General features: G+C 42.2%; 4 protein-coding genes across 15 annotated transcripts in view; 3 read left to right on the plus strand and 1 right to left on the minus strand.

The window, feature by feature from the left end:
• The window catches only part of sgip1b (SH3GL interacting endocytic adaptor 1b), a 40,461-nt gene extending 33,444 nt beyond the window's left edge, over positions 1–7,017 (plus strand). For 2 of the 6 annotated variants that reach the window (XM_035635706.2, XM_035635712.2), the window contains 10 exons: positions 579–700; positions 852–1,002; positions 1,144–1,200; positions 1,560–1,671; positions 1,946–2,143; positions 2,314–2,446; positions 2,521–2,723; positions 2,875–2,939; positions 3,316–3,480; positions 3,560–7,017. In XM_035635706.2, the coding sequence (XP_035491599.1) occupies positions 579–700; positions 852–1,002; positions 1,144–1,200; positions 1,560–1,671; positions 1,946–2,143; positions 2,314–2,446; positions 2,521–2,723; positions 2,875–2,939; positions 3,316–3,480; positions 3,560–3,582 (1,229 nt within the window). In that variant the 3' untranslated portion in view covers positions 3,583–7,017. The remainder of the gene's footprint in view (positions 1–578; positions 701–851; positions 1,003–1,143; positions 1,201–1,559; positions 1,672–1,945; positions 2,144–2,313; positions 2,447–2,520; positions 2,724–2,874; positions 2,940–3,315; positions 3,481–3,559) is intronic. The other 4 variants (XM_035635708.2, XM_035635709.2, XM_035635710.2 and 1 more) reach the window with 4 other exon arrangements.
• Positions 7,018–7,258: 241 nt separating this feature from the next.
• dynlt5 (dynein light chain Tctex-type family member 5) lies at positions 7,259–10,200 on the plus strand. Of its 3 annotated transcripts, none has more exons than XM_035633314.1 (6): positions 7,259–7,406; positions 8,277–8,428; positions 8,968–9,106; positions 9,268–9,356; positions 9,731–9,855; positions 9,950–10,200. In XM_035633314.1, exons 3-6 carry the CDS (start codon positions 9,015–9,017, stop codon positions 10,151–10,153), a joined length of 510 nt encoding a protein of 169 aa, XP_035489207.1. In that variant the 5' UTR covers positions 7,259–7,406; positions 8,277–8,428; positions 8,968–9,014; the 3' UTR covers positions 10,154–10,200. The 3 variants fall into 3 exon arrangements, with proteins under 3 accessions (XP_035489207.1, XP_035489206.1, XP_035489208.1); XM_035633313.1 differs by having other exon boundaries at positions 7,260–7,406; positions 8,277–8,444; XM_035633315.1 differs by lacking the exon at positions 8,277–8,428 and having other exon boundaries at positions 7,268–7,406.
• A 1,971-nt stretch (positions 10,201–12,171) lies between these two features.
• mier1b (mesoderm induction early response 1b, transcriptional regulator) lies at positions 12,172–20,167 on the plus strand. 4 transcript variants are annotated; one of them, XM_035633306.2, is made up of 13 exons: positions 12,172–12,307; positions 13,124–13,148; positions 14,068–14,216; positions 14,338–14,529; positions 14,639–14,768; positions 14,847–14,914; positions 15,258–15,330; positions 15,474–15,625; positions 16,134–16,215; positions 16,326–16,420; positions 16,711–16,838; positions 17,754–17,881; positions 18,375–20,167. In XM_035633306.2, the coding sequence occupies exons 1-13, from the start codon at positions 12,299–12,301 to the stop codon at positions 18,698–18,700; spliced, it is 1,557 nt and encodes a 518-aa protein (XP_035489199.1). In that variant the 5' UTR covers positions 12,172–12,298; the 3' UTR covers positions 18,701–20,167. The 4 variants fall into 4 exon arrangements, with proteins under 4 accessions (XP_035489199.1, XP_047187742.1, XP_047187743.1 ...); XM_047331786.1 differs by having other exon boundaries at positions 16,792–16,838; XM_047331787.1 differs by lacking the exon at positions 12,172–12,307 and adding an exon at positions 12,332–12,939.
• Positions 20,168–20,291: 124 nt separating this feature from the next.
• Positions 20,292–24,330, minus strand: LOC118310397 (UDP-glucuronic acid/UDP-N-acetylgalactosamine transporter). Of its 2 annotated transcripts, none has more exons than XM_035633310.2 (13): positions 24,079–24,330; positions 22,982–23,015; positions 22,812–22,898; positions 22,647–22,714; positions 22,480–22,551; positions 22,333–22,401; positions 22,133–22,235; positions 21,952–22,044; positions 21,787–21,854; positions 21,159–21,237; positions 20,831–20,913; positions 20,666–20,742; positions 20,292–20,590 (listed from the first exon to the last, which is right to left on the minus strand). In XM_035633310.2, exons 1-12 carry the CDS (start codon positions 24,282–24,284, stop codon positions 20,676–20,678), a joined length of 1,029 nt encoding a protein of 342 aa, XP_035489203.1. In that variant the 5' UTR covers positions 24,285–24,330; the 3' UTR covers positions 20,292–20,590; positions 20,666–20,675. The 2 variants fall into 2 exon arrangements, with proteins under 2 accessions (XP_035489203.1, XP_035489205.1); XM_035633312.2 differs by having other exon boundaries at positions 20,690–20,742; positions 24,079–24,329.
• Between the last annotated feature and the right edge of the window lie 515 nt (positions 24,331–24,845).

Consider the following 24,845-nt stretch of genomic DNA (forward strand, 5'->3'; position numbering starts at 1 on the left):
GTTTTCTGACATTTACTTCAGAAAATGAAGAATAAAATTCTTCCGGAGGTTGCCATTTACATGTGAAGAGCACAGCGGGCGAATGTCCGAGTCAGACACTTTGACGCCAACTGGAATATTTCCAGAACATTCAGGTGAGGGTTGGCGCCCACGTAGAACGCCCACTCGCTCGCCGTGAATCTTCCGGAGATTTTCCTGCTGTATCCTCACTTTGGCTCACTCCTTCTCTGGCAGGCAAAGATCTGGAAAATGTCCGTTGCAACATTGGCAGACATTTGAGTTCTCACACACCCTGGAAAAGTTCAGGAAATTTTCTGGACTTCAGTGCATGTCTGAAAGCCGAGAGTCCAGATCCACAACAGGCCACTCTGCTCTTCATAAAGTGTTGGCAGTGGCAGGCAAACTCTTAAAACTTATTGTGGAGGTGAAATATGAAATATTGTCACATCTCTTCAGGCAGATAAACAGGAAGGAGTCTAAATGATAGTGAGTAGAACTGTTGGAGCTGATGTCGAGTCAAAATGTCTCATTGTGATCTGAAGGCAGTGCTAACCACAGACCCTGGTATGTCGATGCAGGCCCCTCGTCTCCGGCTCGTCCTGCCACGCCTCAGTCTCGAGGCAGCCCAGTCCCTCCGCCTCCTCCTCCCCGACCGTCCTCAAGACCAAAGCTGCCCCCGGGGAAACCAATCACCGACCTGGTACATATGAAGCGTCCTGTTGTTCCCCCTCTGTTTCCCTTTGCTCTCCTGTCCTCTCACATGGTATCTCATTCTGTTGCTTAAATGAAACAGGTGAATGAATTCCATGTGAGACAGCAGATTAAGCAGGGTTTTTTTGTACTGTCTCCAGACTCGGCCGTTCAGTCCGCCGGTTTCAGGAAGCCCCCCGCCTTTTGCCCCCCTGGCCCGGGCGGAGAGCTCCTCCTCCATCTCCTCCATTACCTCGCAGAGTGCAGCGTCCACTCCGACCTTGGGGAAGGACCTTAACATGTCCGCTGCAGGTACACCACCAGCGAGTCATCCTGGTCTTTAGTGTCACATCTCAGACTGAGCCCATGTTGTCTGTCTCTCACCACCGTTGCCTCACAGTCTTGACCCTTCTCCATGATTCTCTCCTCCTCCTCGTGTCTCTGCTCCCTCAGAGGCCTCACAGCCTCTGGTATGGTTTGACCATGGCAGGTTTTATTTAGCTTTTGAAGGTGAGTTGAGCCACCAGTGCATGTCCTGAAAGCACCTGCCCTATTTCTAGACTGCGGTCTTGCCCACGCTCAAGTGTTCAGTAAGCCACAATGTTGCTGCCCACCCCATCCCATGTCCAGCTCACCACCTCGAATCCCGACTCGCAGCAGAGGGTTCACTTTTGCTTTTATCTGTTTTGCTTCTCTTTGTTTATATCATCTTTGTGCAACCCATGGCTAAACTTCTGAGCAAATAGGGAACAACCCAGAAGAATAGATGTGGTTTATCTTGTTTGAAAAAAATTTATCTGTGTGTGTGTGTGTGTGTTTGTGTGTGTGTGTGTGTGTGTGTGTGTGTGCGTGTGTGTGTGTGTTTTCAGGATGCTCCAGAGGACCCAGTCCACTCACCATGGGACCCCAGGACACTCTGCCAGTGGCAGCTGCCTTCACAGAAACCATCAATGCCTACTTTAAAGGCGCCGATCCCAGCAAGTAGGCCTGCATTTTCTCCTCTGCACAATGTGACACTACAGTTGTTCTATAGCCAATGTATACAGTTTAGAACTTGTAGAAAAGTGAAGCACTTGTATCATAATCTGGTGATAGTGATAAGGGAAAGATGATTTTGTTTAGGAGACTGAGTAGTAACTTTTATAGCCCCTTTTAAAAGACCAGTAAAGTAGATACCTTTGTTGTAGCTACTCATACACTTTGTTCTACACCTAATGACAGTGACGTGATTCTGGGAGTGTATGTTTTTGTTCAGCGTGATGTCTGAGATTGGCCTGGTCTCTCCCACCTGTCCCAGATGTGTTGTGAAGATCACAGGGGAGATGGTGCTCTCCTTCCCTGCGGGCATCACCAGGCATTTTGCAAGCCATCCGACTCAGCCCATCCTCACCTTTAGCATCAGCAGCTACAGCCGACTGGAGCAGGTCCTCCCCAATCCACAGCTGCTCTGCTGGTAGGGAGATGCAGAAGACAATATGGACAAAAGTCAATATGCTTAGCAGAAGTTAGTCAGTTGGGAAAAAAATGTGAACGACTGGGCATTTTATAATTAGTTTTGCATAATATGCAGCCAGAATGTAGCTAGAAATTGTCTGAATCCAATATGTGCCTCTCGTCCCTCAGTCATTCCACAACAGACAGTGAAGACACCAAGGAGTTCTGGGTAAATATGCCAAACCTGATGAGCCATCTGAAGAAAGTGGCTGAACAGAAGCCTCAGGCCACATACTACAACGTGGACATGATCAAATATCAGGTAGCTATCTACTGTATTCTGTATATTATATCTATCTATCTATCTGACATGTCGTGTGTGTCTGTGTGTGCCAGGTGTCGGCAGAGGGGATCCAGTCCACTCCTCTGAACTTAGCGGTCAGCTGGCGAGGGGATGCCACCAACACCGACCTTAGGATAGACTACAAATACAACATGGAGGCCATGGCCGCTCCTGTGCCACTACACAACCTCCACTTCCTTGTACCTGTGGACGGAGGTGCAGCCAAACTCCAGGCCATGATCCCACCTGCCATCTGGTGAGGATATTTCGAATTGTATATACGCTACCACTACACTACTGCATGTAGTTGTTTTTTTTAGCTTCAGTCTGCTTTTAGAGAACAATCAAAAATATTCCATTGTGGACAGAAAACTTGTCTTCTGTAATATGACTATTTTCTCCTAAAGGAATACAGAGCAGCAGACGATACAGTGGAAGATTCCCAGCCTCTCGCATAGATCTGACAATGGAGGTGGGTGTTTGTGTCTCCTATATTCTTATGAACTCTTCTTGTTAAACAATCTCTAGTCAATATTAGTCTAATAATATTCCCCCAAAATATCACTGAATTTGAAAACGAAGAAAATCTTATTTTGCAACTTTTTGCCGTCAGGTTTGAGGTGTATTGTTTGTTACCGTCTTATCTGCTCAGTTGGGCTAGTTCCTGACCCCACTACTTGTTACTCATCGTGACAAGCTGCCTACTTTGAAACCACCCTCTCCCTTTTTTACGATTTCAGGGATTAATGGATGGATTGATTCTTATGCTTAGAATTCCACAAAATTAACATTCACTCTCTAATAACTACGAGTAGCGTTCTCGACTCACAGCTGTCTGTGCCCTGCAGGAGTAGGGGCACTCCTGGGGCGGTTCCAGATGACACAGGGTCCCTGTAGACCGTCCCAGCTCGCAGTCCAGTTTACCAGTGAGGGCAGCACGCTGTCAGGGTGTGACATCCAGCTGGTTGGCACCGGCTACCGGCTATCGCTGGTCAAGAAGAGGTTTGCTGCAGGTCAGTTTGATTATCACAAACGTGTGACCTTTTTCGTGGCCGACTTTCTTTATTTTAATCACCTCATTTCGCTCCACAGGGAAATATTTGGCGGATAATTAGTGGACCTGTGTGCGACGGGAACCGAGAGAATCAATGGCTTTTTGACTGTGAAGACAATGGATCCATCCCATGTTTAGTGTATTTGAAACTGAAGCAGCCATTAATATTAATGGTTGAGATGAAGCAGAATAACAGACCATAACACAGACACGTGATATTTGAATTTATGACATCATATATCATAGACTGACTACTGCTGAGTTTATGCAAGTAAATGCCAATCCTTAGTTCTGTGCACTTGGAAAACTGATGGGCTTTCACGGAGTAAGATGAAGGGAAACCCTGATTCTTTGTTCTCGTTAACATAACTGTGGATTCATGCAGTGATCCAGCCTTATTCATTTCAGTTTCTTCCGTCCAACTGGTCGTCATTGCAAAGGCACTGTAAAAGATAATGTGAATAGATTATAGAATATTAAAAAACAATCTTGATCAAGGTTGAAAAGAATGGAAATTGTAAAAAAAATGTGTAGTATAGGATTATTTTGCAGTTATATTCCAATAAGTTATAGGTTACATGGTAATATCTGATTTACACTGCCACCTCAGATCAGATGTGTTTTTCCACCAAGTGTGAAAAATCTCAATTGTTGTCTGAACAGAATTTTTGTTGCTGTTTAGACGAGTCTTGGACTTGTCACAGCCCATCTACCAGTCTTGTGATCAAAGGTGATTGCTATTGCACTGGCGATCCTCAGCACTCGTAATCTGAAGGTGCTTTTTAAATGGAATTATATTTGTGGACATTTTGAGCGCAGAAAAAAGGAAAATTATATTTTGTAAAGAAAACGTTATCAGGGAAAGAATCATTTAATTTGAGCAAAGAAAAACGAATCTGTGCGCAGTAACGCTGCTTCTTTGCTATTAAGTCAACAATAACCTGTGTGACCCGGTTTTAGCCAATAGCCATATCTCAAATTTCTAAATTCTCCAATTTCAAGCCTTTTAATTTAATTGTTTAGTGGCTATAGTCAACATTTTATTAGTTTTGATCACATACATAGCACTAGTTAAAGGGGTCGCTTGTAGCGATGTACCCACGGACAATGAAAACCAGAATAGCAGCATCTCGATAAACAGATTGTTTTTTCTGGCCTGCAACTTTGGTTCACTCTCATTGCTCGTGGCATCAATTATCATGCCACAGCAGGCTGCTGTTTTCAGACAAAAAGCAGTGATAAAGCTATAGTACGCAACCTGCCTATCACTAAACAGCAGGCAAAGTTAGCGACAAGCTATTGAACATAGTGGAGCATTTACCCGCCAGAGTCATATTTCCTTCAGGAATTGGAGGAGACCAAAAACAGAGCCAACAGAGAGTGGATATTGAGAAACACAGCTTCAACTGAGTGCTAACGTTGCTGGATAAGTTCACCTTATCTATTAATTCGGTTACAAAATGCCTGTTCACAGCCTGAACAATCTGTTATTGATTTTTTTTTAGGGGACTACATTAATGATTATTATTTGCAGGGGTGATGTAGCTGCCAGGTAACAAGACAGTTTTGTTATCCACTGCATATGTGGCACAAGTTAGCGAACAAAGTAGAGACTAACTTTCAAACTGAATTTCGAAAAATGTTCAAAAACTAGGTAACCAAAACTGCGAAAAATACTTTTGTGTGGCTGTGTTGTGTTTACCAGTCTCCCAGTGCTTCCCATATTTTCTAGAATATGTCTTAGTGGCTGAAACTGCAGCACAGAGAGGTTATTCTATGTGACGGAATAAGATACAAATTCCATTTATTGAGCACAAATATCACTTTGTTTACTCAAATTAAGGTATATTTGTGTGATAATTTCTCTACAAAATACAATTCATGTGCTGGGAAACATTTTCTTTGCCATGCTTAGGCTTGAAGTACATTCATAATGTCATAATTTCACATTTAACATTACTACTGGTTGCATTTTGCTAAAAGAATTACTACAGTGGAAGTGGTAATAATAATAGTTATAGCAGTTTGACCTGCTGAAGAACAAACGCATTACACGACGGGCAAGTGCAATGCTGAGATTCATCTTCTATCTCCCATCACAGGACTTTAGTGGTATTTGCGGCGGTGTGTGTGTGATTGGTCCGATTTTGTGACAATAAAGGGATGAGTAATGTATGCTGCTACCTTCACTGGAATAGTTTAGGTAAATTATTCTGTTAATGTTGCAGGATTTATGTTTGAAAGGGCCTTAAGATGTTAGATACATACAGAGCCAGGTGTGAGTGCCATACAGTGGTGAGGAGGAGCTTTAAGTTTCAGGGGAAACAGAGGGACCAGGGCTGACGATTGTAGGAGTTGCCTTCAATGCTGCTTAAAAACTTGGCCAGTTCCTTCGACCGTGATCTCCGATGGAGGTCTTGGTCTCAGAGTAAGGAATAGAACTGTCTTATTGAGGAGGTAGCACTTACCGTGTCCCTGTATTAACTTCTTCCTTTTCCACCACGTTGAATAAATGTTTTATCATTTTCTAATAGCAATATTTAAAAAAAAACCCAAGTGTAAAAAGTGTACATAAAAAGCTATGTTTCAAATATTTCTCTGGGCATATAGAGGTGTCTGTGATCGTCCCTTGGTTAATTGATGTCAGCACTCATGACACATTAGGTTCTGTGTGACACCACCACAACTTTCCTTCATCTCTTGTTTTACATGTGGGTTTTTTTTGTACAAAAAAAAGTATAACTGTTGACAAAGAACTCCAAATGGTGCCGCATGTAATCTGCATTTGTCCATCACTAGTCTGATCGATGCAATTTACCCATTTCAATTAGGTCATGAAACGTGTTATTGTGTAACTGTGCAATGAGAGACTTTTTTTTTTGCCTTCACATAAACCTCCACTCTCTGTTTTGCTGTTGATGCACCTTCAGAACCTCATTGTCAATAAATTTGGCATGTGTTCATCGATGTTTCCATTCCATACGTCTAATATAGGTGTTTGACATTCTCCTGTGTTTCACTTGCACACAAAACACACCTTAAGTTTCCCTCATAAAGCAACTCATGTCATATGTACACATGTTGGTCTGTGTTTGAACATCACATTTTATAGAATGTGTTGGTGTGTTGACTCACAGTTTGGACCTGGCTGTAAGATTTCATTTAGTTCTAAAAAAGAGGAAACAAATACGTGTTCTGTTTTTTTTGCAGTTAATTGAGATCAATGTTTCACTGTGTTCTTCTGTTGACAATGTTTCTGTTTTCTTTTGCCTTATTTATGAGAACACACTAAGTCCTCAAATATCATTAGAGGATTTCTCTACGTTTATTTTTTTTCTACAATTTTCTGGCTGTTTTCCTTTCACTGCGGTAGACACAGAATATGCAAGCATTTCATGTAAATTTCCCATCCAAAGATTTTGAAAATAAATATATGAAAAATGAGTATAATGTAATACCTGTTTTACCTGGTAATAAAGAAGGAGGAAATAAGAAACATTGATCTCCCTCTCATTTGTTCAAAGATACATGTTGTACGTGTCATTTTTATGGTATATCCGGAATGTTACATGGGGAGAATAACAATTGTTGTGAATGCAACAATAATAAACAAAAAACAAATCCAAACATTCCATTATGATGCAATTATGATGTCACCCCCATTGATGCAATGATCATTGGTATCAAAGGCACACACACACTCCTGTGATCTGTGACCTCATCGCATATAACACGTAGTGAATCCTCTCAGAATCCCATTTCAATTAAAGCAGACACAGAGGCGACACTGAAGTTACTTTACCACATTCGAAAAAACATAAAATAAAGTAAACCTCAGTCTTAACCTGTAAAACCCATCGAGTCAGGGATCAGCTGCAGCTGAAGGTGAGGGAGAATGTTGCCATCTTTCCAGAGATGGCAGAGGAAACAGATTTGATTTTCTCGGACAGACTTTTCGGAGTGAAATAGCCCATAAGAAGGACAATATTCAAGATTGGAGTGTATGAATAGGATTTACGATTAGAGTAGAGAGACAGTTATATTTACATTACCTTGCCTAAAGCTGGTTTAGTCAGACAAACTAGCCAATGGTTACTGCCTACCTGCTTAAAATGCTGGTATGATGCAATAGTTGGTTGGCACTCCTCTCACTTGGACACCTGTAGTGCAAAAGGTGTAAGTCTGTTTGGTTATATAGTCACATTGTGTGAAAGAGCACAAAAATCCCCCTACGTTTTGATGTAAAAAAAGTGGGAAAGAGAGCAAGTTGTAGTGAATCATTTTCCAGCTCCTCTCCCCTCCACATACACTAATGTTTAAAGTATGTGAGAAGGGCTGAGAGCGTTCACTTCAAACAAAGTTGAATATTTTGAAAAGTTTTTAATTGGATTTGAAAGTTGAATGACACCCTGAATATCTGAAAGATGTGGACCATTTCAAGGGTTGAATGGAGTTTGTAGCTGAATGCATTAATGAGTTGATAAGAATTGAAAATGCATGAAAAGTGTGAAAATGTGTTCATCTTGAACATTTTCTCCATTCATTTCAATGGAGTATGACAGTTATGAAAGAGTTGTACAAAAGACGGAATGTCCAAAATCTGAACGTTTTGATGTTTGAATGAAGAGGGGCCAAAAAAACAGGCTGAAAAACTTTGCAGAGTTACATAAATTGTATTCACACAAATAAACTTGTAGAATAACAAATGCTGTGAACGCATTCACATCGAAATCCCCTTTGTACTCGATTCTTCAGGAGATTTCAGGTTCGCAAATCTCGCGAGACTTCAGCAGGAAGCCCGCGCGCATGTAAACCCCTCCCTCTAACTACCGGTCCATGGTTGTCGTGGCAACACCACGCTGCGGTGGGGTAGCCGCTCGGTTCTGCTCGGTACAAGAGGCTCTGAAGTGGGTAAATAACGAGGTAAATTTACCTAATAATGTTATTTTTGCCTATTTTAAAGTTATGTTTTTATCCTGCAAGAGTTGGCACACGGAAATACTCATTTACAAACGAGCCATTGCCAAATAGTTCAACTATGGGCTAGCAAAAAGGAAACACTTAATGCTACTGCTACATGTTTTCATTTTAAAACACTGCGAGTTAGCGACAACAGGTCACTGACAACAGATGACTCCTGTCACATGCCTGGAGTTGGTCCCGGGGTATTGGGGAAGCAACAAAACACTAGCAGTGGAAGTCCAGGGTGTAAAAACAAGCAGACACCAACAAATCTAAATCACCCACAATCTTCGATCTGAACTAAAATTAAGAAGAAAGAAAACACTGCCTTTCTGGCCTAATCTAACAAACCACCAGGGGGGCTTTCACCCATAACTCCTGTCTAAACTCACCCCCGCCCTGTAACACTCCTCATTTCCAGAGTTATATCATGTGCACCACTGTATGTTTTGACATTAATGGAGCCAACGTCCACATATTTAAGCTCGGCCCTCATATTGCGGAGACGAAGGTAAAAGAGGGGGAGCCGTCATGTCCGAGCTGCACAAATCCCATAAAAGAGAGAAGAGGACGATGAAGGTGACCTCCGATGTGGGCCATGGAGTCAAAGGCAGGAAAAAGGAGTGAGTAGACTCATGTGACAAATCACATTGATCTTTAACAATCATACCTCATGGGAAATTGATTGCGACTGACTCATTTAGTTGGAAGTCACTCAACTAAAGAACCTATGTAACGCGTCTTTCCTCTGTTCCATTCTTCAACCTGATCTTTTGTCTTTCAGCTCCACAAGTCTTGTGTCATCCATTGATGAACTCCGTCATGATGAGAACGCTCGGCCGGTTGTAACGATGGAGAACACCTATCAGATGGGTGAGACTATACGCTCACCTTTAATGCCAAAACACTGCACCGCACCTTCATCACCGACTGCCCACATTACAGTTACGCAACAGTGGTTTGGATTCTGTCAGCAGATTCATGCACCAGAAATCATATCATATAATTCCTGCCCAATTTTTGCCCCAAACTGCCAAGGTTTAGTTTGTGCTTCTGGTTCATGAACAAGACCAGAAAATGACCTTTTGATACAATATTTAAAAATTCTAATTCTTATCCATCAATGCTTTTCCATTAATACACCTTTTTCTTCCCCTTGTAATATTTCACTAATCAAAAGCTACTGCACCAGAAGTTAAACTTATTTGTGATGGTTGTGTTGTTTTGGGGGTTTTTTTGCACCACAGGACCTTACAAGCGCTTCCCTGTCCCAGCAGTCACAGACATCCTGAAGGACGTACTAACCACTTACCTCCAACAAGAGAAATATGAAGTAGAGTGGTCCCAAAAAATGTCAAAAACAATATGTGAGGTACTATAAAAAGGAAAAGCTCATCCATTCAAGTACCTTGTGAATCCCTATGAATTTCTGCTTTATCATTTTTTTTTTTGATTGGCCCTCCCAGGTGATAAGGGCCCGTGTGAAGGAGCTCATGATCCCCAGATATAAGGTGGTCGTCCTCGTCCACATCGGTCAGCTCACTGGGCAGAGCATGAAAATCACCAGCCGCTGTCTGTGGGACGCATCTACCGACACGTTTGCCTCCTACTCTTTCAAGAACAGCTCTCTGTGTGGCGTGGGAACTGTCTTTGCTGTTTACTTGGAATGAATCGTAGACGTTACATGCACATGGAGAAATACACAGGAATTATTTCAGTTATGCATTTCTGATAATTATTTAAAAAAGAAAAACATTTGTGGAAGAGTTGGTTATCTATGTTGTTTATTTTGCAACAAGTGCAAGATTATTTAAAAACAGAATTCACTGTTTTTTGTTGTTGTTATCATGGAAAATTAAATCACATTATCCTGACAATGTTTTTGAAGATTATATTTCAAACTGATGAACGACTGCAGCCAATGGATGATGACCTCCTGCGGATGTTCCCCTCTAGCAGAGAGTAGAGAGCTCGCTCCGTCGACAGCCTAGTTGACAGCACACTGTTATGAGTGCTTGGGTTTGGTCACGCCAATAACGTTCCACCACTGGCACATCTGTTGCTTTGAGGATGTCTGCCTCTATGTTGCCTGTAAAGAGATATCAACGTTTGCCAGAAGTCAAGGCTGGCATTTTGTCATTTGGTTTATGTTTGGGGTTTTACCACCAAAGTTGTGAAGGCAAAAACGAAGGGACCATGTACTGACCTTCTGGCAGAGTCTCCTCTTCTCCCATCAGTCTTCTCCACCTGGATCCTCCACACGTGTACACCACAGCGCGCAGAAATGCCCGGCCGCACAGCCTCAGTGTGTTTTTGTCATCCTGTGCCTGAACCTGTGCCACACACAATGCGCACAGCAGCATCGCAAGCAGGATTTGGGATCTCATGGAGCTAAAAAGACGCAAGAGTTACTGCACCAAGATGCCTGACACAAACACCCTGCTGTGTTGATTCTCAGAAAACATCCGCCAGCATCAATCCTTTTATCTCAAGTCTCCGGTGATGTCACACACACACACACACACACACACACACACACACACACACACACACTGTCCCAGGTGAGGCCGTGTTTATTTGTCTTGGTTGACCATCATTGGCTTTTAACGACGGATGTCACTCTGGCCATTCGGGATGTGTGTGGGAATCTAGGCCATTGTGAGGGTCACTGATTAAATACAGTTTCGCAAATGTTAGAGAAAGAAATGCACTTTTCTGTCTGAACTGCAGGGTTTTTATTGCCGTGGATTTAGTAAAGTGTTTCCTAATGGATAGCTGCATATATCCAGTCTGCGACAAATCTGAAGTGATGGCTCTCTACATAGCAACATAGTGGAGTGTGCGGCCACTATCACGATCATAAATCAGTGATTCCCAGAAGAGACAGTTGCATTTACAAGTGCACTTCAGTCAAATTGAACTGGAAATTGAGTTGACCTTCAAATAGTCATTACCGGCCCATGTCTAAATATACAAGTTGGGGCTGATAACTGAATCAAAAACATTGTTTATATTATGGTTATATCTTCAATTAGTGTGACATTCTGAATGTCACCCCAGCTTTTTTGCACTTTGTGAATAAGCTTGTGGTGTATGGTATGTGGTGACTGGAAAACACCAGTAACTCTCCTTCCTTTTCCCACATTGTATGACCTCTTATCTCTCAGATTGTAGAGTTAACAAGCACATTTTACTTTTATGAAAATCACCCCGAGGACCAGATGTGACGTTACAGTATGTATAACAGAACTTTTGATAACTTCTGGCGTTGGATCTTAGGGTGAATAAAAACGTTAGTATCTTCTTGGAAACTCACATACATCTCGAATGAGCTTCTTTTTCAGGATTTGTTTTCTACTTTTCCTACAGTGAAAAATAAATTAAAGCCAAAAGCCAAAAACAGCACTCAGGCCTCTCTGTCCCTTTTGTTGGACAAACTCCATTCTTATATGTTGTAAATGTCAGTGGATCAGGGTGCTTTTTAAAAAAAAGGAAAAAGAAGCCTTTTCATTACACATTTTGGAGCATATCGCTACATTAAATTTCCTTGATTTAGATAAAATGAAAATTCCAAAATGCACATTCTTACATCCATTTTAAATACTGCTGTTCATACGTCGTTTAAGCCTGGTTGAGCGTGTACTTCTGATCCTTGTTTTCATGAATATGATAATTCACACTGACAACACAGGTACGTCACGGTCTCCTCTCCACGCCGCGTGGAAGCGTCACGTTTTTTCATACTGCAAGGTGGGCGGGGCTCTACATCCGGGCACTACCGCTGACCCCTGACGTGACCCTGCAGGATTGCAAACATGGCGGAGGTAAGACTGTGAAATAAATATACGGGGGGGGGAAATTTTTTTTACACCGCTGGTTGGTTTGTTTAGTCGAGTGCCTACATAGTTTGCGAGTTGTTGCTTTGATACACGAAAGGGGGAAACAACCGCGCGCGGCGCCAGATAACCGCCATTTCTTGACACGAACATGTTTAGTAAACTTCGGGTTGGGCTAACGCTAGCCGCGCTAGCCCTGCTGGCGACGGGCAGCCGCGGCGCTAGCGGCGCGACTTCGCGGTTTTGTTTTTGAGCAAACTCAACTGCCCGCGTTCGCGTTTCTTGAGTCGGACGCTTTGCGAGAGTCCCGCGGACGCAGACGCGCGACGCGCAGCAGCTCGCGGGCGCCGTTCGGCTCGGCGGTCGATGCCGAGCGCAATTCGAACGCGTTAGCTAAATTGAATAAAAGAGAATTAGCTTGCAACTTGTAACGCAAGTGAGCGCGCCGGGCGAGTCCCCCTCCCGCCTGCCGGGCTCGGCTCGGCGTGGTCGATCACAGGAGCCGCGGCACCGTGCTGCGTCCACACCAGGAAGCCGCTGCCTGGACGTTCCCCCGCAGGAAGTGGCCACACTCTTTGTTTCTGTTCTCGTCCGACTGCAGTCAACGATCAGGGAACAAGGTCGGGCGCGCTTTCCCCCCCACAACTCCCATCTTCTGCTCCGTCTGCCACAGTAGCTCGAGTGTGTGATGTTATTACATACGATTATATCTCATACACGAACCGTTTCTAACTGTGAAAGAGATGTTTGCCCCCGGAGCTGTTCTCAAACTTAACTCCTGTTCCTTCTCTTTCCGCCTTCCAGCCCTCCCTCGGGAATTCGAGCCCAGGTACGTGAAGTTTGGTCTTGTTGTTTGTCTGCATGGCGTGATGTTGGAAACCGGTCAAAGTTAATGTTATAGTCTCAATGTAAAGAAGATGTAAATAACAACGATCCATTGTTTATATCGGATATGATCCGCTCGTTGGTACACATCAGTTAAAACATTGTAATTATGATCATTTAAAAAGAAAAACAAAGAAACCTGCACATATAAATACAAATATGTCTATAATCACACTGTTTTTAATCCATTGTCGGAAATTAGGGCTGGACGATATATTCCTATAAATAATATCACAATATATTTTGTTATATCGCGATAGACAATACATAATGCAATCTTTTTAAATCTACTTTTAGGTAAGTACTTAAACGCACAATCTGACCTTTTGATGCAAACAATCACACCAGTGTGATGATTCTTGTCGTCCCTGTGACCTATGTCTGTATTAAAACATTCTTTACTCTTAATTATTTTCATTAATAGTTTTTCAATTTTAAACCTCAAAGCAAGTCTTCTGTAGACACCTTATGAAATGACAATTTGTAGTTGCGGTATTCGCGATATAGTCATTTAATACATCCCATGTGCAACAAGCCGCGATACGTCGAAGACCCCTGTTTGAAATGTTGTAAAAACAGGTCTTTTCATCATCAGGGTGTTTTGAAATACAAGAGTTATAATTTGATACATTTAATCAAATCATGATTTAACCGATATTGAAAACATAAAATGATAAATACTTGGACGGAAGTTTTTATTCCTGTCATGCACGCCTGTACCTCAATATACCTTTAATTTACTTGCGGTATACAGTATATTCAAACAAAATGTACCAATTGGACCTTATTTGGATTTGTTGTTTGATTCGGTCATTGTATCTAAATTAACTGTACCGCTGTCATTGTTGGGGTTACTTTTCTAGGAGGTTCAGCAGGTTCCGATGACCACGATTTCGACCCGTCAGCAGACATGCTCGTCCATGACTTTGACGATGAACGCACCCTGGAGGAAGAGGAAATATTGGAGGCATCAGACGAGACCAACGCCAACGAGATTGAAGATCTCGCACGGGTTCGTTTCAGGCAGTCAACACTCTTTTGTCTTGTCAACCGTACCTGGTGAAAAAAACCAAAGTAAGATAGTGTCTCCCTCTGCGGCCTTTTTTGAGCAAGACTCTTTTTTCTTGTAACAGGAGGGAGAAATGCCCATTCACGAGCTGCTGAGTCTGTACGGCTATGGGGGCGGATCGACCGCAGATGAGGATGAAGAGGAGGAGGAAGAACCAGAGGAAGAAGATGATGATGATGATGAGGAGGAGGATGAGGAAGAGGACCTTGACAATGACGAAAGCAGCAGGAGCACTGGCGAGTTGAAAAGAAACGAGGTACGTCGGCGTTTGAGTTTTTGACAGTGACTTGTTTTGCAAAGACTTGATGTGTTGTTTAATTCCATCAGCACTTGTAACCTTGGTGACCTTTTGTGCATGTGTTTAGGGTGAGGGTGTTAAGATCACGTCGGGACAGGGGAATGAAGCCCAGACAACCCCTGAGGCCCGCACACGCCCAGTCAGGTCCCTTGGCACAGCTGAACTCATACGTCCCCAGAAATTAATGTATTTTGAAAGTACGTACCATCTCATCAAACATGGCAGACTTCCTTGTGAGATTTGGCTCGTTAAATGGATCTCACGTTTTGTCTCAGGCAATAATGATGCGGAGGAGGAGTCGGATGAAGATGAGGACTATGTTCCATCTGAAGACTGGAAAAAGGTTTGTAAAAACATTATCAGTGATGAAGACTTTGTTGTCAAAGTATAGGTGGACTTATGCAACACTGCTAAAGACATTTGTTAGAACAAAAAAATCACGTTTACTGTTAAATGTTGAAAGTCGTGATTTGCAACATATGCAGTGTCCGTTTGCAAAGTTGGCTCTAAATTTGATACAGCAGAATATCATCATTTACTCTCAAAGGACACGTTCAGAATTATTTTAAAAGTCAAGAAGCGTGAATTTTTTTGGAATATTTTTACTGATATATTTCAATATGTTTAAAGTCAATGTCAGAATGTACCAGTCTAGGCTCACTTTAAACTGTGTTTATTCCCAACAGGAGATTATGGTGGGTTCCATGTATCAGGCCGAAACCCCCGTCGGCCTGTGTAAATATAAAGACAACGAAAAAGGTGAGCTGGTCGGTTTGCTGTCTCCCTGTCATCTGCACGTTCAAGCGATAACACCATGCCCCTGCAAAGGGATGCACAGGACAAACTCGGTGCGATTTACCAAAGATGTCTTCTCGCTTGCCGCCCGTGTATTTCCTCTGCAGTTTACGAAAATGACGACCAGTTATTGTGGAACCCCGAGTGTCTTCCCGAGGGCAAAGTAGTGGAGTTCTTGACGGAGGCTTCGAGGCGAACGGGAGACGAAAAAGGGGTAGATGCAATTCCAGAGGGATCTCACATCAAAGACAATGAGCAGGTGAGATCAACAACATCAATAAATGAATTGATCCTTGTGAGTTTTGTCTGTTTAAGGAATTCCTCTGTGCCATAGAGCTCCATTGTTGTCCAAAAACGATTTAACACTTATCAGCGAGTAGACTGTTGCACTGGGCGACTCTTCTCTATGTTACAATGAACAATGACTCTTGTTTATTTTGAATTGATGCCACACACACAGTCGGGTTGCCGTAAATACTCCCTAATGCAACACATTTATTACAGTAACATCTGCACAGAAGCAAAGTGACCAGTTGCTACAGGTCATTATTGTTTTTAAAAACCACTTCCCAAAATCTTGAGAAGGAGCAAATATGCTTGGGGCTCAGGAGTTGTGAAGTATGAAATGCATCGTTGGTCTTTTCACCTCATTTTTGTCAGACGCAGAAATTCAGAGTAAAGTCTTATGATTTAAGAATAGTCTTGATGATGTACTATGTTAGTTTATAGTTTTGTTTTCAATGTATCGATGCCTGTTTTCCCTGTAGGCCTTGTATGAACTGGTGAAATGTGACTTTGACACAGAGGAAGCTTTAAGAAGACTTAAGTTTAATGTAAAAGCAGCCAGAGGTAAGTAGCCTTCACATTCTGATCTCAAATTTCTTCTCCGTTTTCTTTGATTTTTTGTTGTAGTTCATGTTACACAGATGCAACATTAACATTCATCTTCTTTGCCACAGAGGAGCTGTCCGTCTGGACTGAAGAGGAATGTAGAAACTTTGAACAAGGACTAAAAGCTTATGGGAAAGACTTTCATTTAATACAGGCCAACAAGGTGAGAGAAGTGTCCCTGTAATCAGCTAATTCACTTTAATATGTCATGACCACATATTGACAATATTAAAAATCATTCTGTGATTTGTGTTTGCTGTCATGTTGTTGTTGGATGGAATCTGATCCATTTCAACCTTGTTGCATTGTTGAGACAAATCATATTTCTGTGTTTTGCGTTGTTCATGTTTCTGTGTTATGTGATTTGTCTCTCATTTGAAATTGTGCTGAATCCTATCTCTTCCGACGATGGTAATAATGGTTATTTCATGTCTGCTGAATTAAATCTTTCAGGTGAGAACTAGGTCTGTAGGAGAATGTGTGGCCTTTTATTACATGTGGAAGAAGTCTGAGCGTTATGATTTCTTTGCACAGCAAACCAGACTTGGGAAAAGGAAATACAACCTTCACCCTGGTGTCACGTGAGTTTTATTATTTTACATGTTTAGTTGTGAAAGTTGCTATGAATAAATTCTCTCTGTATTTTGTCTTAAAATATGTGAACCAGATACACTGCTGATTTTTAATAAGTTAAGGCTAGGGGGGTTTTAAGTTCCGAAATCATTTATTTAATAATTAATTAAAATTTGAGATTATTGCTGAGGTCTGTCCCGTGTAGACTCTAAGATGATACACTCTTGTGAAGGAATCCCATTTTGATTTTGGTCACTGATAACAAACGTGAAAAACATAAACACAAAACAACATCTGAGAAGATTCTCCTCTGGTGTGTGTGATGCGACCCAAGGATTTTATAACTCCTGTAGCCCTTTTATTTACTTTCAGCCACAAAGGGGGGTGACAAGTTTTATTAGTTTTTAATTTAATATTTATCAACTTTATTCTGTTGAAATGTTCCAATAAGCTAATAAAATGTGTTAGTCTAATGTGTTATGTGGAGACGCAAACCTAAGCTCTGGGTGTTTAATTCAAACCTGAAATAATTTCAGCTTATGTTAAATTGTAGAAAGTAAGTCTAAAAACATAAATATAATATATATATATAATTTTGTCTCAGAATATAATTTATGGGTATAGCATAACATTACTGTACTGCCAGGTCTGAACTGTGAAGAAAGGAGCTTGTGTTAGTCCAGCCAAAGGGATGTAACGGCACTGAAGCCACAATTAATATCTTAGAACAAAAAATCCACAGTGAGACTTACATGATCTAAAAGGATGAATTTCCATACAACCACAGTACTGCACAGTTCCACAGTAAATCGTTGTGACATGTATTGAAACAAGAGGCTCGTGAGAAACTGTACACATCAGTCTAACCTGCAACCACCGTGTGGAGAGTTAACCGACTGTGTGCTGCGACTGTGTGTCCTCAGAGACTACATGGACAGATTACTGGATGAGACGGAGAGCGCCACGTCCAGCAGGGCGGCATCGCCGCCGCCCACCACCTCCAGCAGCAGCGCCAGCCACTCGGAGAAGGAGGATGGCAGCAGTCAGAACGGTGAGTTTCAGTCGAATTTAGTCTAAAACAAGACACGAGTCAAACTATCCAGATTAATTGGAGGCAGGTTTAGGGATAAATTGACAGAAAACTTGTAAAAAGGCATCGTTGTAATATTTTTGACAAATACAGAACAGTTGGAAGATGAAGATAATAGCTTTTTTCATTTGATGTGACCATTTAAAGGGTAAATCACCCAAATTAAAAAATCCCTCTATTCTCATTTGCTTCTAATGGTGTCTAACCATCAGTTTAGTTTCTTCTCTTGTTTTAAGAGATCTGTCTCAAAGGCCTCCACTCATCACTGGAGATTATTCAATTTTAATTGGTGTAGCTCACACCGTCAACCAGATATATTTAATTTAGCCATAAATGGTAAACTATTACCATGTGAACTATTTTATTATTTGGGATACTACAACAGTTTTAGTTATTTGGGTGATCAATATATTCGATTATCTCAGACCACTCAGTTTTCCTCTTTCCGTGACAGGTATCGCGAGTCACAACTCAAGCCTCCCAGTGGACGTCGCTCCGTTGCCCCAAGCAAGTCAAGTCAAAACAGAGCCCGCTCAGTCCAATGGTCCCTCCAACCCAACGGTGGAATCTCCTGTTTCCGACAACAACTCCAACGGCTGCAGCCAACCTGCTGCGCCCAGCCCCGACAGAAACGGCTCCCTGGAGCAGAACTGCCTCTGGCCGGACCACAGGGACGCGGCGGCGGTAGCACATGACCCGCCGCCGACCAAGAGGTGCAGGGCGGAGGCGGAGCCTCTGGGCCAAAGTGAGGTGGAACCGTCCAGAACACCGGAGAACTGAAGGACCCAGAGCTTGGTGGTGATCACTTACAGACGCTGACTCGGGGCGAACAATGGTCCCCAACGACCTTACGAGCACAGACTCACTCTAGAATAAGGTCAAAGGTCGCTGAAAATCACACCACGAAGAACACAGCCTACCAAACTGCAGCAGTGGCTCCCTGAACCCCAACCGACCGACTGAAATGCTCATCCCAAAGTACCACAGCTCCGTCACGTCCCACTCAACATCTCCCACCGTCTTTATTCCCTTTTTTGAGACTGACAGGTTTGCCAAGAATTTCCTCTCTTTTTTTTCCTATTTGTACTCAAAGAAAATAGGTCACATGCGATATTTTTTTACTCAGAGCTATTTATATTTTTTAACAAACAAAAGAAACTCTATAATGGGTAATTACGGTTCAAGCTATTTGAACATTTAATGACACGGGACCCATTTGAAACGATGACGTGCTCAAGTTGTCTTAAAGAGGCAGAAAAAAACAAAGACGGGCGGGCCGGGAGCTGCCGCTCGCTCACTTCAGTTGCACTTTTGATTGTATGTTTCTCATCGTTCGGTGGATAAAGAGGTGACAAAACCCAGCAGAACTCCATTCTCACTCCTCTGGCCTCCTCTCGCGGCGGTTCGTGTCCAATAAATGAACCGGTGGGTTCGTCCCCCCGACAGGTTTGTTTGTGTAAAGCAGCTGACATCAGTGATGTCCTGTATTATATAACTCATCATGTAGAAAGATGGCTGTATTTTTGGATTTTTCATAGTCAGTGCTTTGCTCAACGCTTTGTTTTTACTAGACCGACATGTCCACGATTTTTAATGTAAAGTTTGTATAGATTTCTTACCTTGAGCAGTTGGTCAATTGTTTTATAACTATGTGTATTTTCTGGTCTTCCTCGTAGGCTTTGCTTCTTTTTTTCCCCGTCGAGAACCCTTTTGCCTCTGTCGCTCCGAGGTGGATGTAATAAAGTAGCCATTCCTCTTTTCCCTCTCTGTTTGGCAGCACTTCTCATTCCCGTATGACCCAGCTCAGTCAGAAACGTTTGTTGCAGAGCCTCATCTTTTGTGCATAGAAAAAAAAAAAGAGAAACTCCACTAACGTGGTTGAGAGCGCTGCTTGCCTTCGGTTTAAAAAACAAAACAAATCCTACTGCGAAGTTCCAACCGATATTTACTGTCCCTCCACAGCGAGCGGCTTAAGAGCAGTGAAACCTGCATTTGTTTTGGTACAGCAGCTGTTAAGCTAAATTGTTCTACTTTTTATTCCAGCTTTGAACTGACATTCACAAATTAAGATAAGTTTGTCTCAAATAATGTTGATCCATGTCGGCTTTTTTTTCCCTCCATTTTTTTAGGACTGAAGTTTTGTTTTTTTTCCTTCTGTAAATGACAAGATGAATAAAAACGAAGTGTATTCCAAGACAGTCTATGAATGGAATAACATTGGCTATATTTAATAAATGTTTTAATGAAGTTGAGTCGTACTGTGATTTCCCAACACAGCACACACTTCAGATTTTGATTGAGAGACAAGTAAGTAAGTCTTTTATCACGACACTCATGTGCACTGAAAAAAACTACAGGTCAGAAATCAAGAACATTTTCTTAAAATCTATACTTTCATTTTATTGATTTCTCAGATATAACATTCCCCTTGTTATTGTTTTAAATCGGTAAAATGTAAATTATAAAAAAGTTAAGGCACTGTCATGATTATAAACGTAATAGCTGATCACAGTCTCTCAGCAAATAGCTTTTCATCATTGTAGCAAAAATGTGTGCTCAGAAAATACATGCACGATAGTAAAACATTATTTAAAAACATCCATGTAGTGTAGACAGACATGAGACGTGTTCTTCGGTGTGGTGATCTGGGCTCCATGATTTATGCCTTTTCTGTTAAATTGAATGCAAAACATTTCAGGTATCTGAAAACTCAACATATACTGGAATCTGACAAGAATTATGTACCGTCGTTCTTTTAACTGCTCTTACTGGCTCGCTCCTGTGTGAAGGTGATGACCGAATACACCAGGCTCCCGGCGATGCTGTGGGATAACACAGATGACACATCTGTTCCCGGGCAATAAACATCAGCTCCTAAACAGACTCATTCAAAAGCTCTGTCCGCCTCACCTGATGTTGAGACCGATGAAGTTGGTCCAGGTGAATATGTAATCTCCTCCGAACACCATTCCAATGTAGGTCACAACAATGTTCTGCAGCAGTCAAACACACACACACACACACACACACACACACACACACACACACACACACACACACACACACACACACACACACACACACACACACACACACACACACACACACACACACACACACACACACACACACACACACACACACACACACACACAGAGAGAGAATCAGTAAACACACGTGCGTTCGTTCAACGTTATCAGCCAATCAAGAGCGGCAGCAGCAGCTTTAAACAACCCACCTTTATACAGCCCACGATGGAGGTGGTGAGCGCCGAGTTGCACTGTGTGCACAGCATAATGGAGTACATCAAAATAAAGCTGTTCAAAAGATGAGAGAAATATTAGATATCGAAGTGTGTTAGGGCCAGGGATGAGAACAAAATCTGAGTTCTTTTTTCCATTTTGACCAGCGCCATCTTGGTTTTTTGAAAGCACAAGTTGGAAGAGTGTGGGGGGGCATAATTTACTAAATAAACATCATCCGGTATTAAAGAAAATTTGAAACTAGAAACATACACTATTTTACTTTATAATAATAATAATATATGGAATTTATAAAGCAACTTTACGTTATACATCAAGTGAGCAGTAGAGTGGAGTTGCCCTCTGCTGGTCATTATAGAGTATACTGGCTTCAGGCACATTGGCTTCACACTACGTCCATTTTTATACACAGTCTATGGTTTATTTCCTACATTTCGACTAAATTAACAACATGCAAATTGAAAAATAAAAAATTATCCTCTCTATGTTTTTCTTATGTTTGGCCATAATGGTCTTCCGTAATCAGACAAGAGCAGCAACGTGGGTTATATATATATCTGTTAACGAACGACGGGAGGGCAGGAGTTAGGCGAGTAGTGTTACCCCATGACACAGGAGAGCACGAACTGCACAACAAACAGCTGGTCGGACCAGCCATCATACTCCAGCCCCTGCACTCAAACACAGACGATGGAGACCCTCAGTCAGCACAGACTCAAGACTCTTATATTTAACATATCAGTCTGTGTTAAAAAACCCTTTCCTTACCATCTGCAAGTCCCCTGAATAGTACGCGTAAGCCACAGTGGGAAAAATCATGATCAGAGCGTTGTAGTACAGAAGCCCGTATTTGCCCAGATCCTGTGGGGGCAGCAGCAGTTTCACATTACTCATGTGAATTTAAGGCAGACAAGAAGCATCGTGTTACGAGATTTACAACTCTGCTCACCTGCGAGTCAAGTTTCTGCTTCACATAGGCGCCGCTGGCCGCGGTCAGAACGTTGTTCAGCATTATGAAGAGGTATCCTTCGAGGTCGAAAGCTAAATCGGCGCTGCAATAAAAAAACAAACCCACAGAGCAAGTGTACAGTAAGAACGAGACACGCTGAGATAACAGAAGCACATCGGTACAGTGTATGTGGTCTTTACCTGGCGGCAATGAAAGCACCAAGGATCATGGTGAACACCGTCGCTTTAATCGACGTTGAGAAAGTCTTTCTGTGAGGAAAGGCAGTTATGGAAATCACTTGTTCCCATGGGCAAGATACATTTTTGCAACATGGAGTTTTCACCTACTTCAGCAAGAGTCCCTCAAACACCATGGTGAGAAAAATACTGAACCTCCTCAGAACTGTAAACATGGGTAAACTGGGAAATGAAATTTAAAAAAAACATGATGTTATATTTCGTTTTTATATATTTTTCATAATAATAAAGGGAGCTGTAGGACAACGAGCTCTCACTTGAGTCGTTGCGTCCCGAAGAGTCCCGATATTTGATTCCCGACATACAGCAGAGGCAATGGGAACATCTGGAAAGTAAGAAGACATGAACCATTTTTCAAAAGCAGAGTGGAGTTTACTGCATAATCTCTAATATGATATCAGCTTGAACCGCTCACTCCGCACCTTGCGTGGTATACTCAGATCCACATCCGGAAACGAGATGATGCCCAGCATCTTCCCCATCCTCAGAACTACGACTGTAGCCAGCATCTGCAGGGAGACGTGGAGGAACACATCGGTGTTGGTTTGAGGACAGGAAATATGTCGACTCACTCAAATTAAGGCAAACTTACTTGGCCGATTCCGACACATGTCGACGACGGGAATCTGTAAAACGTGCAGACGGTGGTGTGAATGAGGAAAAATACGGAAATGCAAATACTTAATATCTACATCTCATTAATTCTTCTGAGCTGCAAGTCTCGTTGGTTACTACTATCTGCTGATTACACACGTTGCACGTGACACCTTGGGCCTTTTGGGACTAATTCAGATTTTGGGGGCCAACATTTTGGAAAAATGAACATTTTAAATATTTTATTTCATGCTCTAAACTAGCACATATTATGAACCAGAAAACAGGGGAGTACATGTAATGTATTGCTGTACGTATGTGCAACCTCGACTCGAGGTACTGTGATAGACTCGACCTCTAATCCACTGTTAAAATGATCAGCTAATATGATCATATAAAGTAAAAACACAGTGAATTCAGTGACACTTCAGTTTTCCGATAGTTAGTTTCGCTCCCCTTCGACCAACTTCAGTTAAAATGCTGCTTGCACAGTCGTCTCTTTAAAAATAATACAACTATTACATCGTTTTGCATCGTTACAAGACTGTTGCTTGTGATCGGTCATGTTTCACCACATAGACTCATGAGAGGTTTTACTTTGTTATGAATTCTTAACTTGTAAGATGAAGACTGTACAGTATTATTTCCTCTTTCTGGTGTTACATATTCATATAAAATCTTACTTTAGTTTTAATTAAGGATTTTGCAGCTGGAGAGGAGATGCTTTTGGTAAACAATCTGAATACATATATGTGTTTAGAGAGTATAATCATTGTATAGTAATCAAAAAGAAATATATGTTTAAGAGTGGAAATACTGTTTTTCTGTTAAATGATAACCAAACACACAGTTTGGTTGGTGGGACTGTGGGTGGTAAACACTGGGGGACAGGTGGAGCCGGTGTTCCTCAAATACTGCCTCAGTTCCTGATGTGGTCAAACACTCTCCATATTCCATAACCTGTTTGTTTAAGACTGAGCCTGCGGGGCAGACCGCCAGGTTCTGTCTGTTGTGTCTCCCCGGTGCGTCCTTACCTCCCCAACAAGAGCCGGCCCCCTCTGGCCTCCCTGGGCGACACGGACATGGACTCTGTACCTGTAGCTGCTGAGGACGCTCTTGTTGACCACGACGATGAAAAACGAGCTGACTCCGTAAAAGCCCGCGGCGGCGAGCTTCGAGGTCACCGCGGAGGAGCCGTCGCCGGACGACTCTCCTCCTCCTCCGGTACCGGAGCGGGACGCCCCCGCGGGCGGCTCGTCTCTGTCGGCGGGCTCATGTCGCCGTCTGTGGAGCGCTGCCATCAAATATCAGCCGAGCCGTAACGGAAGCCTGCGAGTCGTGTTGCACATGCGCAACACGACCCACTCGAATTCCGCCGGCGAAGACGGAAGTGAAAATAAGTGAAACATCTCGATTCAAATACCTTTTCTACCTTGACGATATATGTTTCTATCTTCGTACAGGGGGAAAAAAATATTTTACATCTTTCAGAACTGTGTTTGGGCTAAAATCTCACTAAAGACGTAAGAACACACGACGTATGTAACTGTAGAGAATAAAAGTAAACGTACAGTACGTACGCTAATGACGTCATTAGTTAAAGGTCTCAGTGCTGCCAGTGTATTAGCTACAGCTAGCTACAATGGCTAAAACTAATACCACAGTCCAATAGTAAATGGTGGTGTAACGTTTTAGTTTCTACACTGGTGTAAATCAAACCCTTTTGCACTGTTGTCCATGTCCAACTCAATTGTATACAGGATTGACACATATATACATATTTACACATAATATATACATATATACACATATAATACTGAAGCCCTGAAATTCACCACAGCCTCATCGCGTGTGAACCAATA

This window comes from Scophthalmus maximus, chromosome 5 (genome assembly GCF_022379125.1).
Source record: "Scophthalmus maximus strain ysfricsl-2021 chromosome 5, ASM2237912v1, whole genome shotgun sequence".
Classification (NCBI taxonomy): Eukaryota; Metazoa; Chordata; class Actinopteri; order Pleuronectiformes; family Scophthalmidae; genus Scophthalmus; species Scophthalmus maximus.

What these genes read in the sequence shown, in the direction of transcription:
- dynlt5 (XM_035633314.1), top strand. Translation starts at nt 9,015, where the DNA reads ATGTCCGAGCTGCACAAATCCCATAAAAGAGAGAAGAGGACGATGAAG. An exon ending in GTCAAAGGCAGGAAAAAGGA is followed by an intron (nt 9,107 to 9,267) that starts GTGAGTAGACTC and finishes TTTGTCTTTCAG; the next exon opens with CTCCACAAGTCTTGTGTCAT. An exon ending in TGTCAAAAACAATATGTGAG is followed by an intron (nt 9,856 to 9,949) that starts GTACTATAAAAA and finishes TGGCCCTCCCAG; the next exon opens with GTGATAAGGGCCCGTGTGAA.
- mier1b (XM_035633306.2), top strand. An exon ending in CATCTGAAGACTGGAAAAAG is followed by an intron (nt 14,915 to 15,257) that starts GTTTGTAAAAAC and finishes TATTCCCAACAG; the next exon opens with GAGATTATGGTGGGTTCCAT. An exon ending in ACATCAAAGACAATGAGCAG is followed by an intron (nt 15,626 to 16,133) that starts GTGAGATCAACA and finishes TTTTCCCTGTAG; the next exon opens with GCCTTGTATGAACTGGTGAA.
- LOC118310397 (XM_035633310.2), bottom strand. Translation starts at nt 24,284, where the DNA reads ATGGCAGCGCTCCACAGACGGCGACATGAGCCCGCCGACAGAGACGAG. An exon ending in ATTCAGGGGACTTGCAGATG is followed by an intron (nt 21,855 to 21,951) that starts GTAAGGAAAGGG and finishes GTTTGAGTGCAG; the next exon opens with GGGCTGGAGTATGATGGCTG. An exon ending in TTCATCGGTCTCAACATCAG is followed by an intron (nt 20,743 to 20,830) that starts GTGAGGCGGACA and finishes GTTATCCCACAG; the next exon opens with CATCGCCGGGAGCCTGGTGT.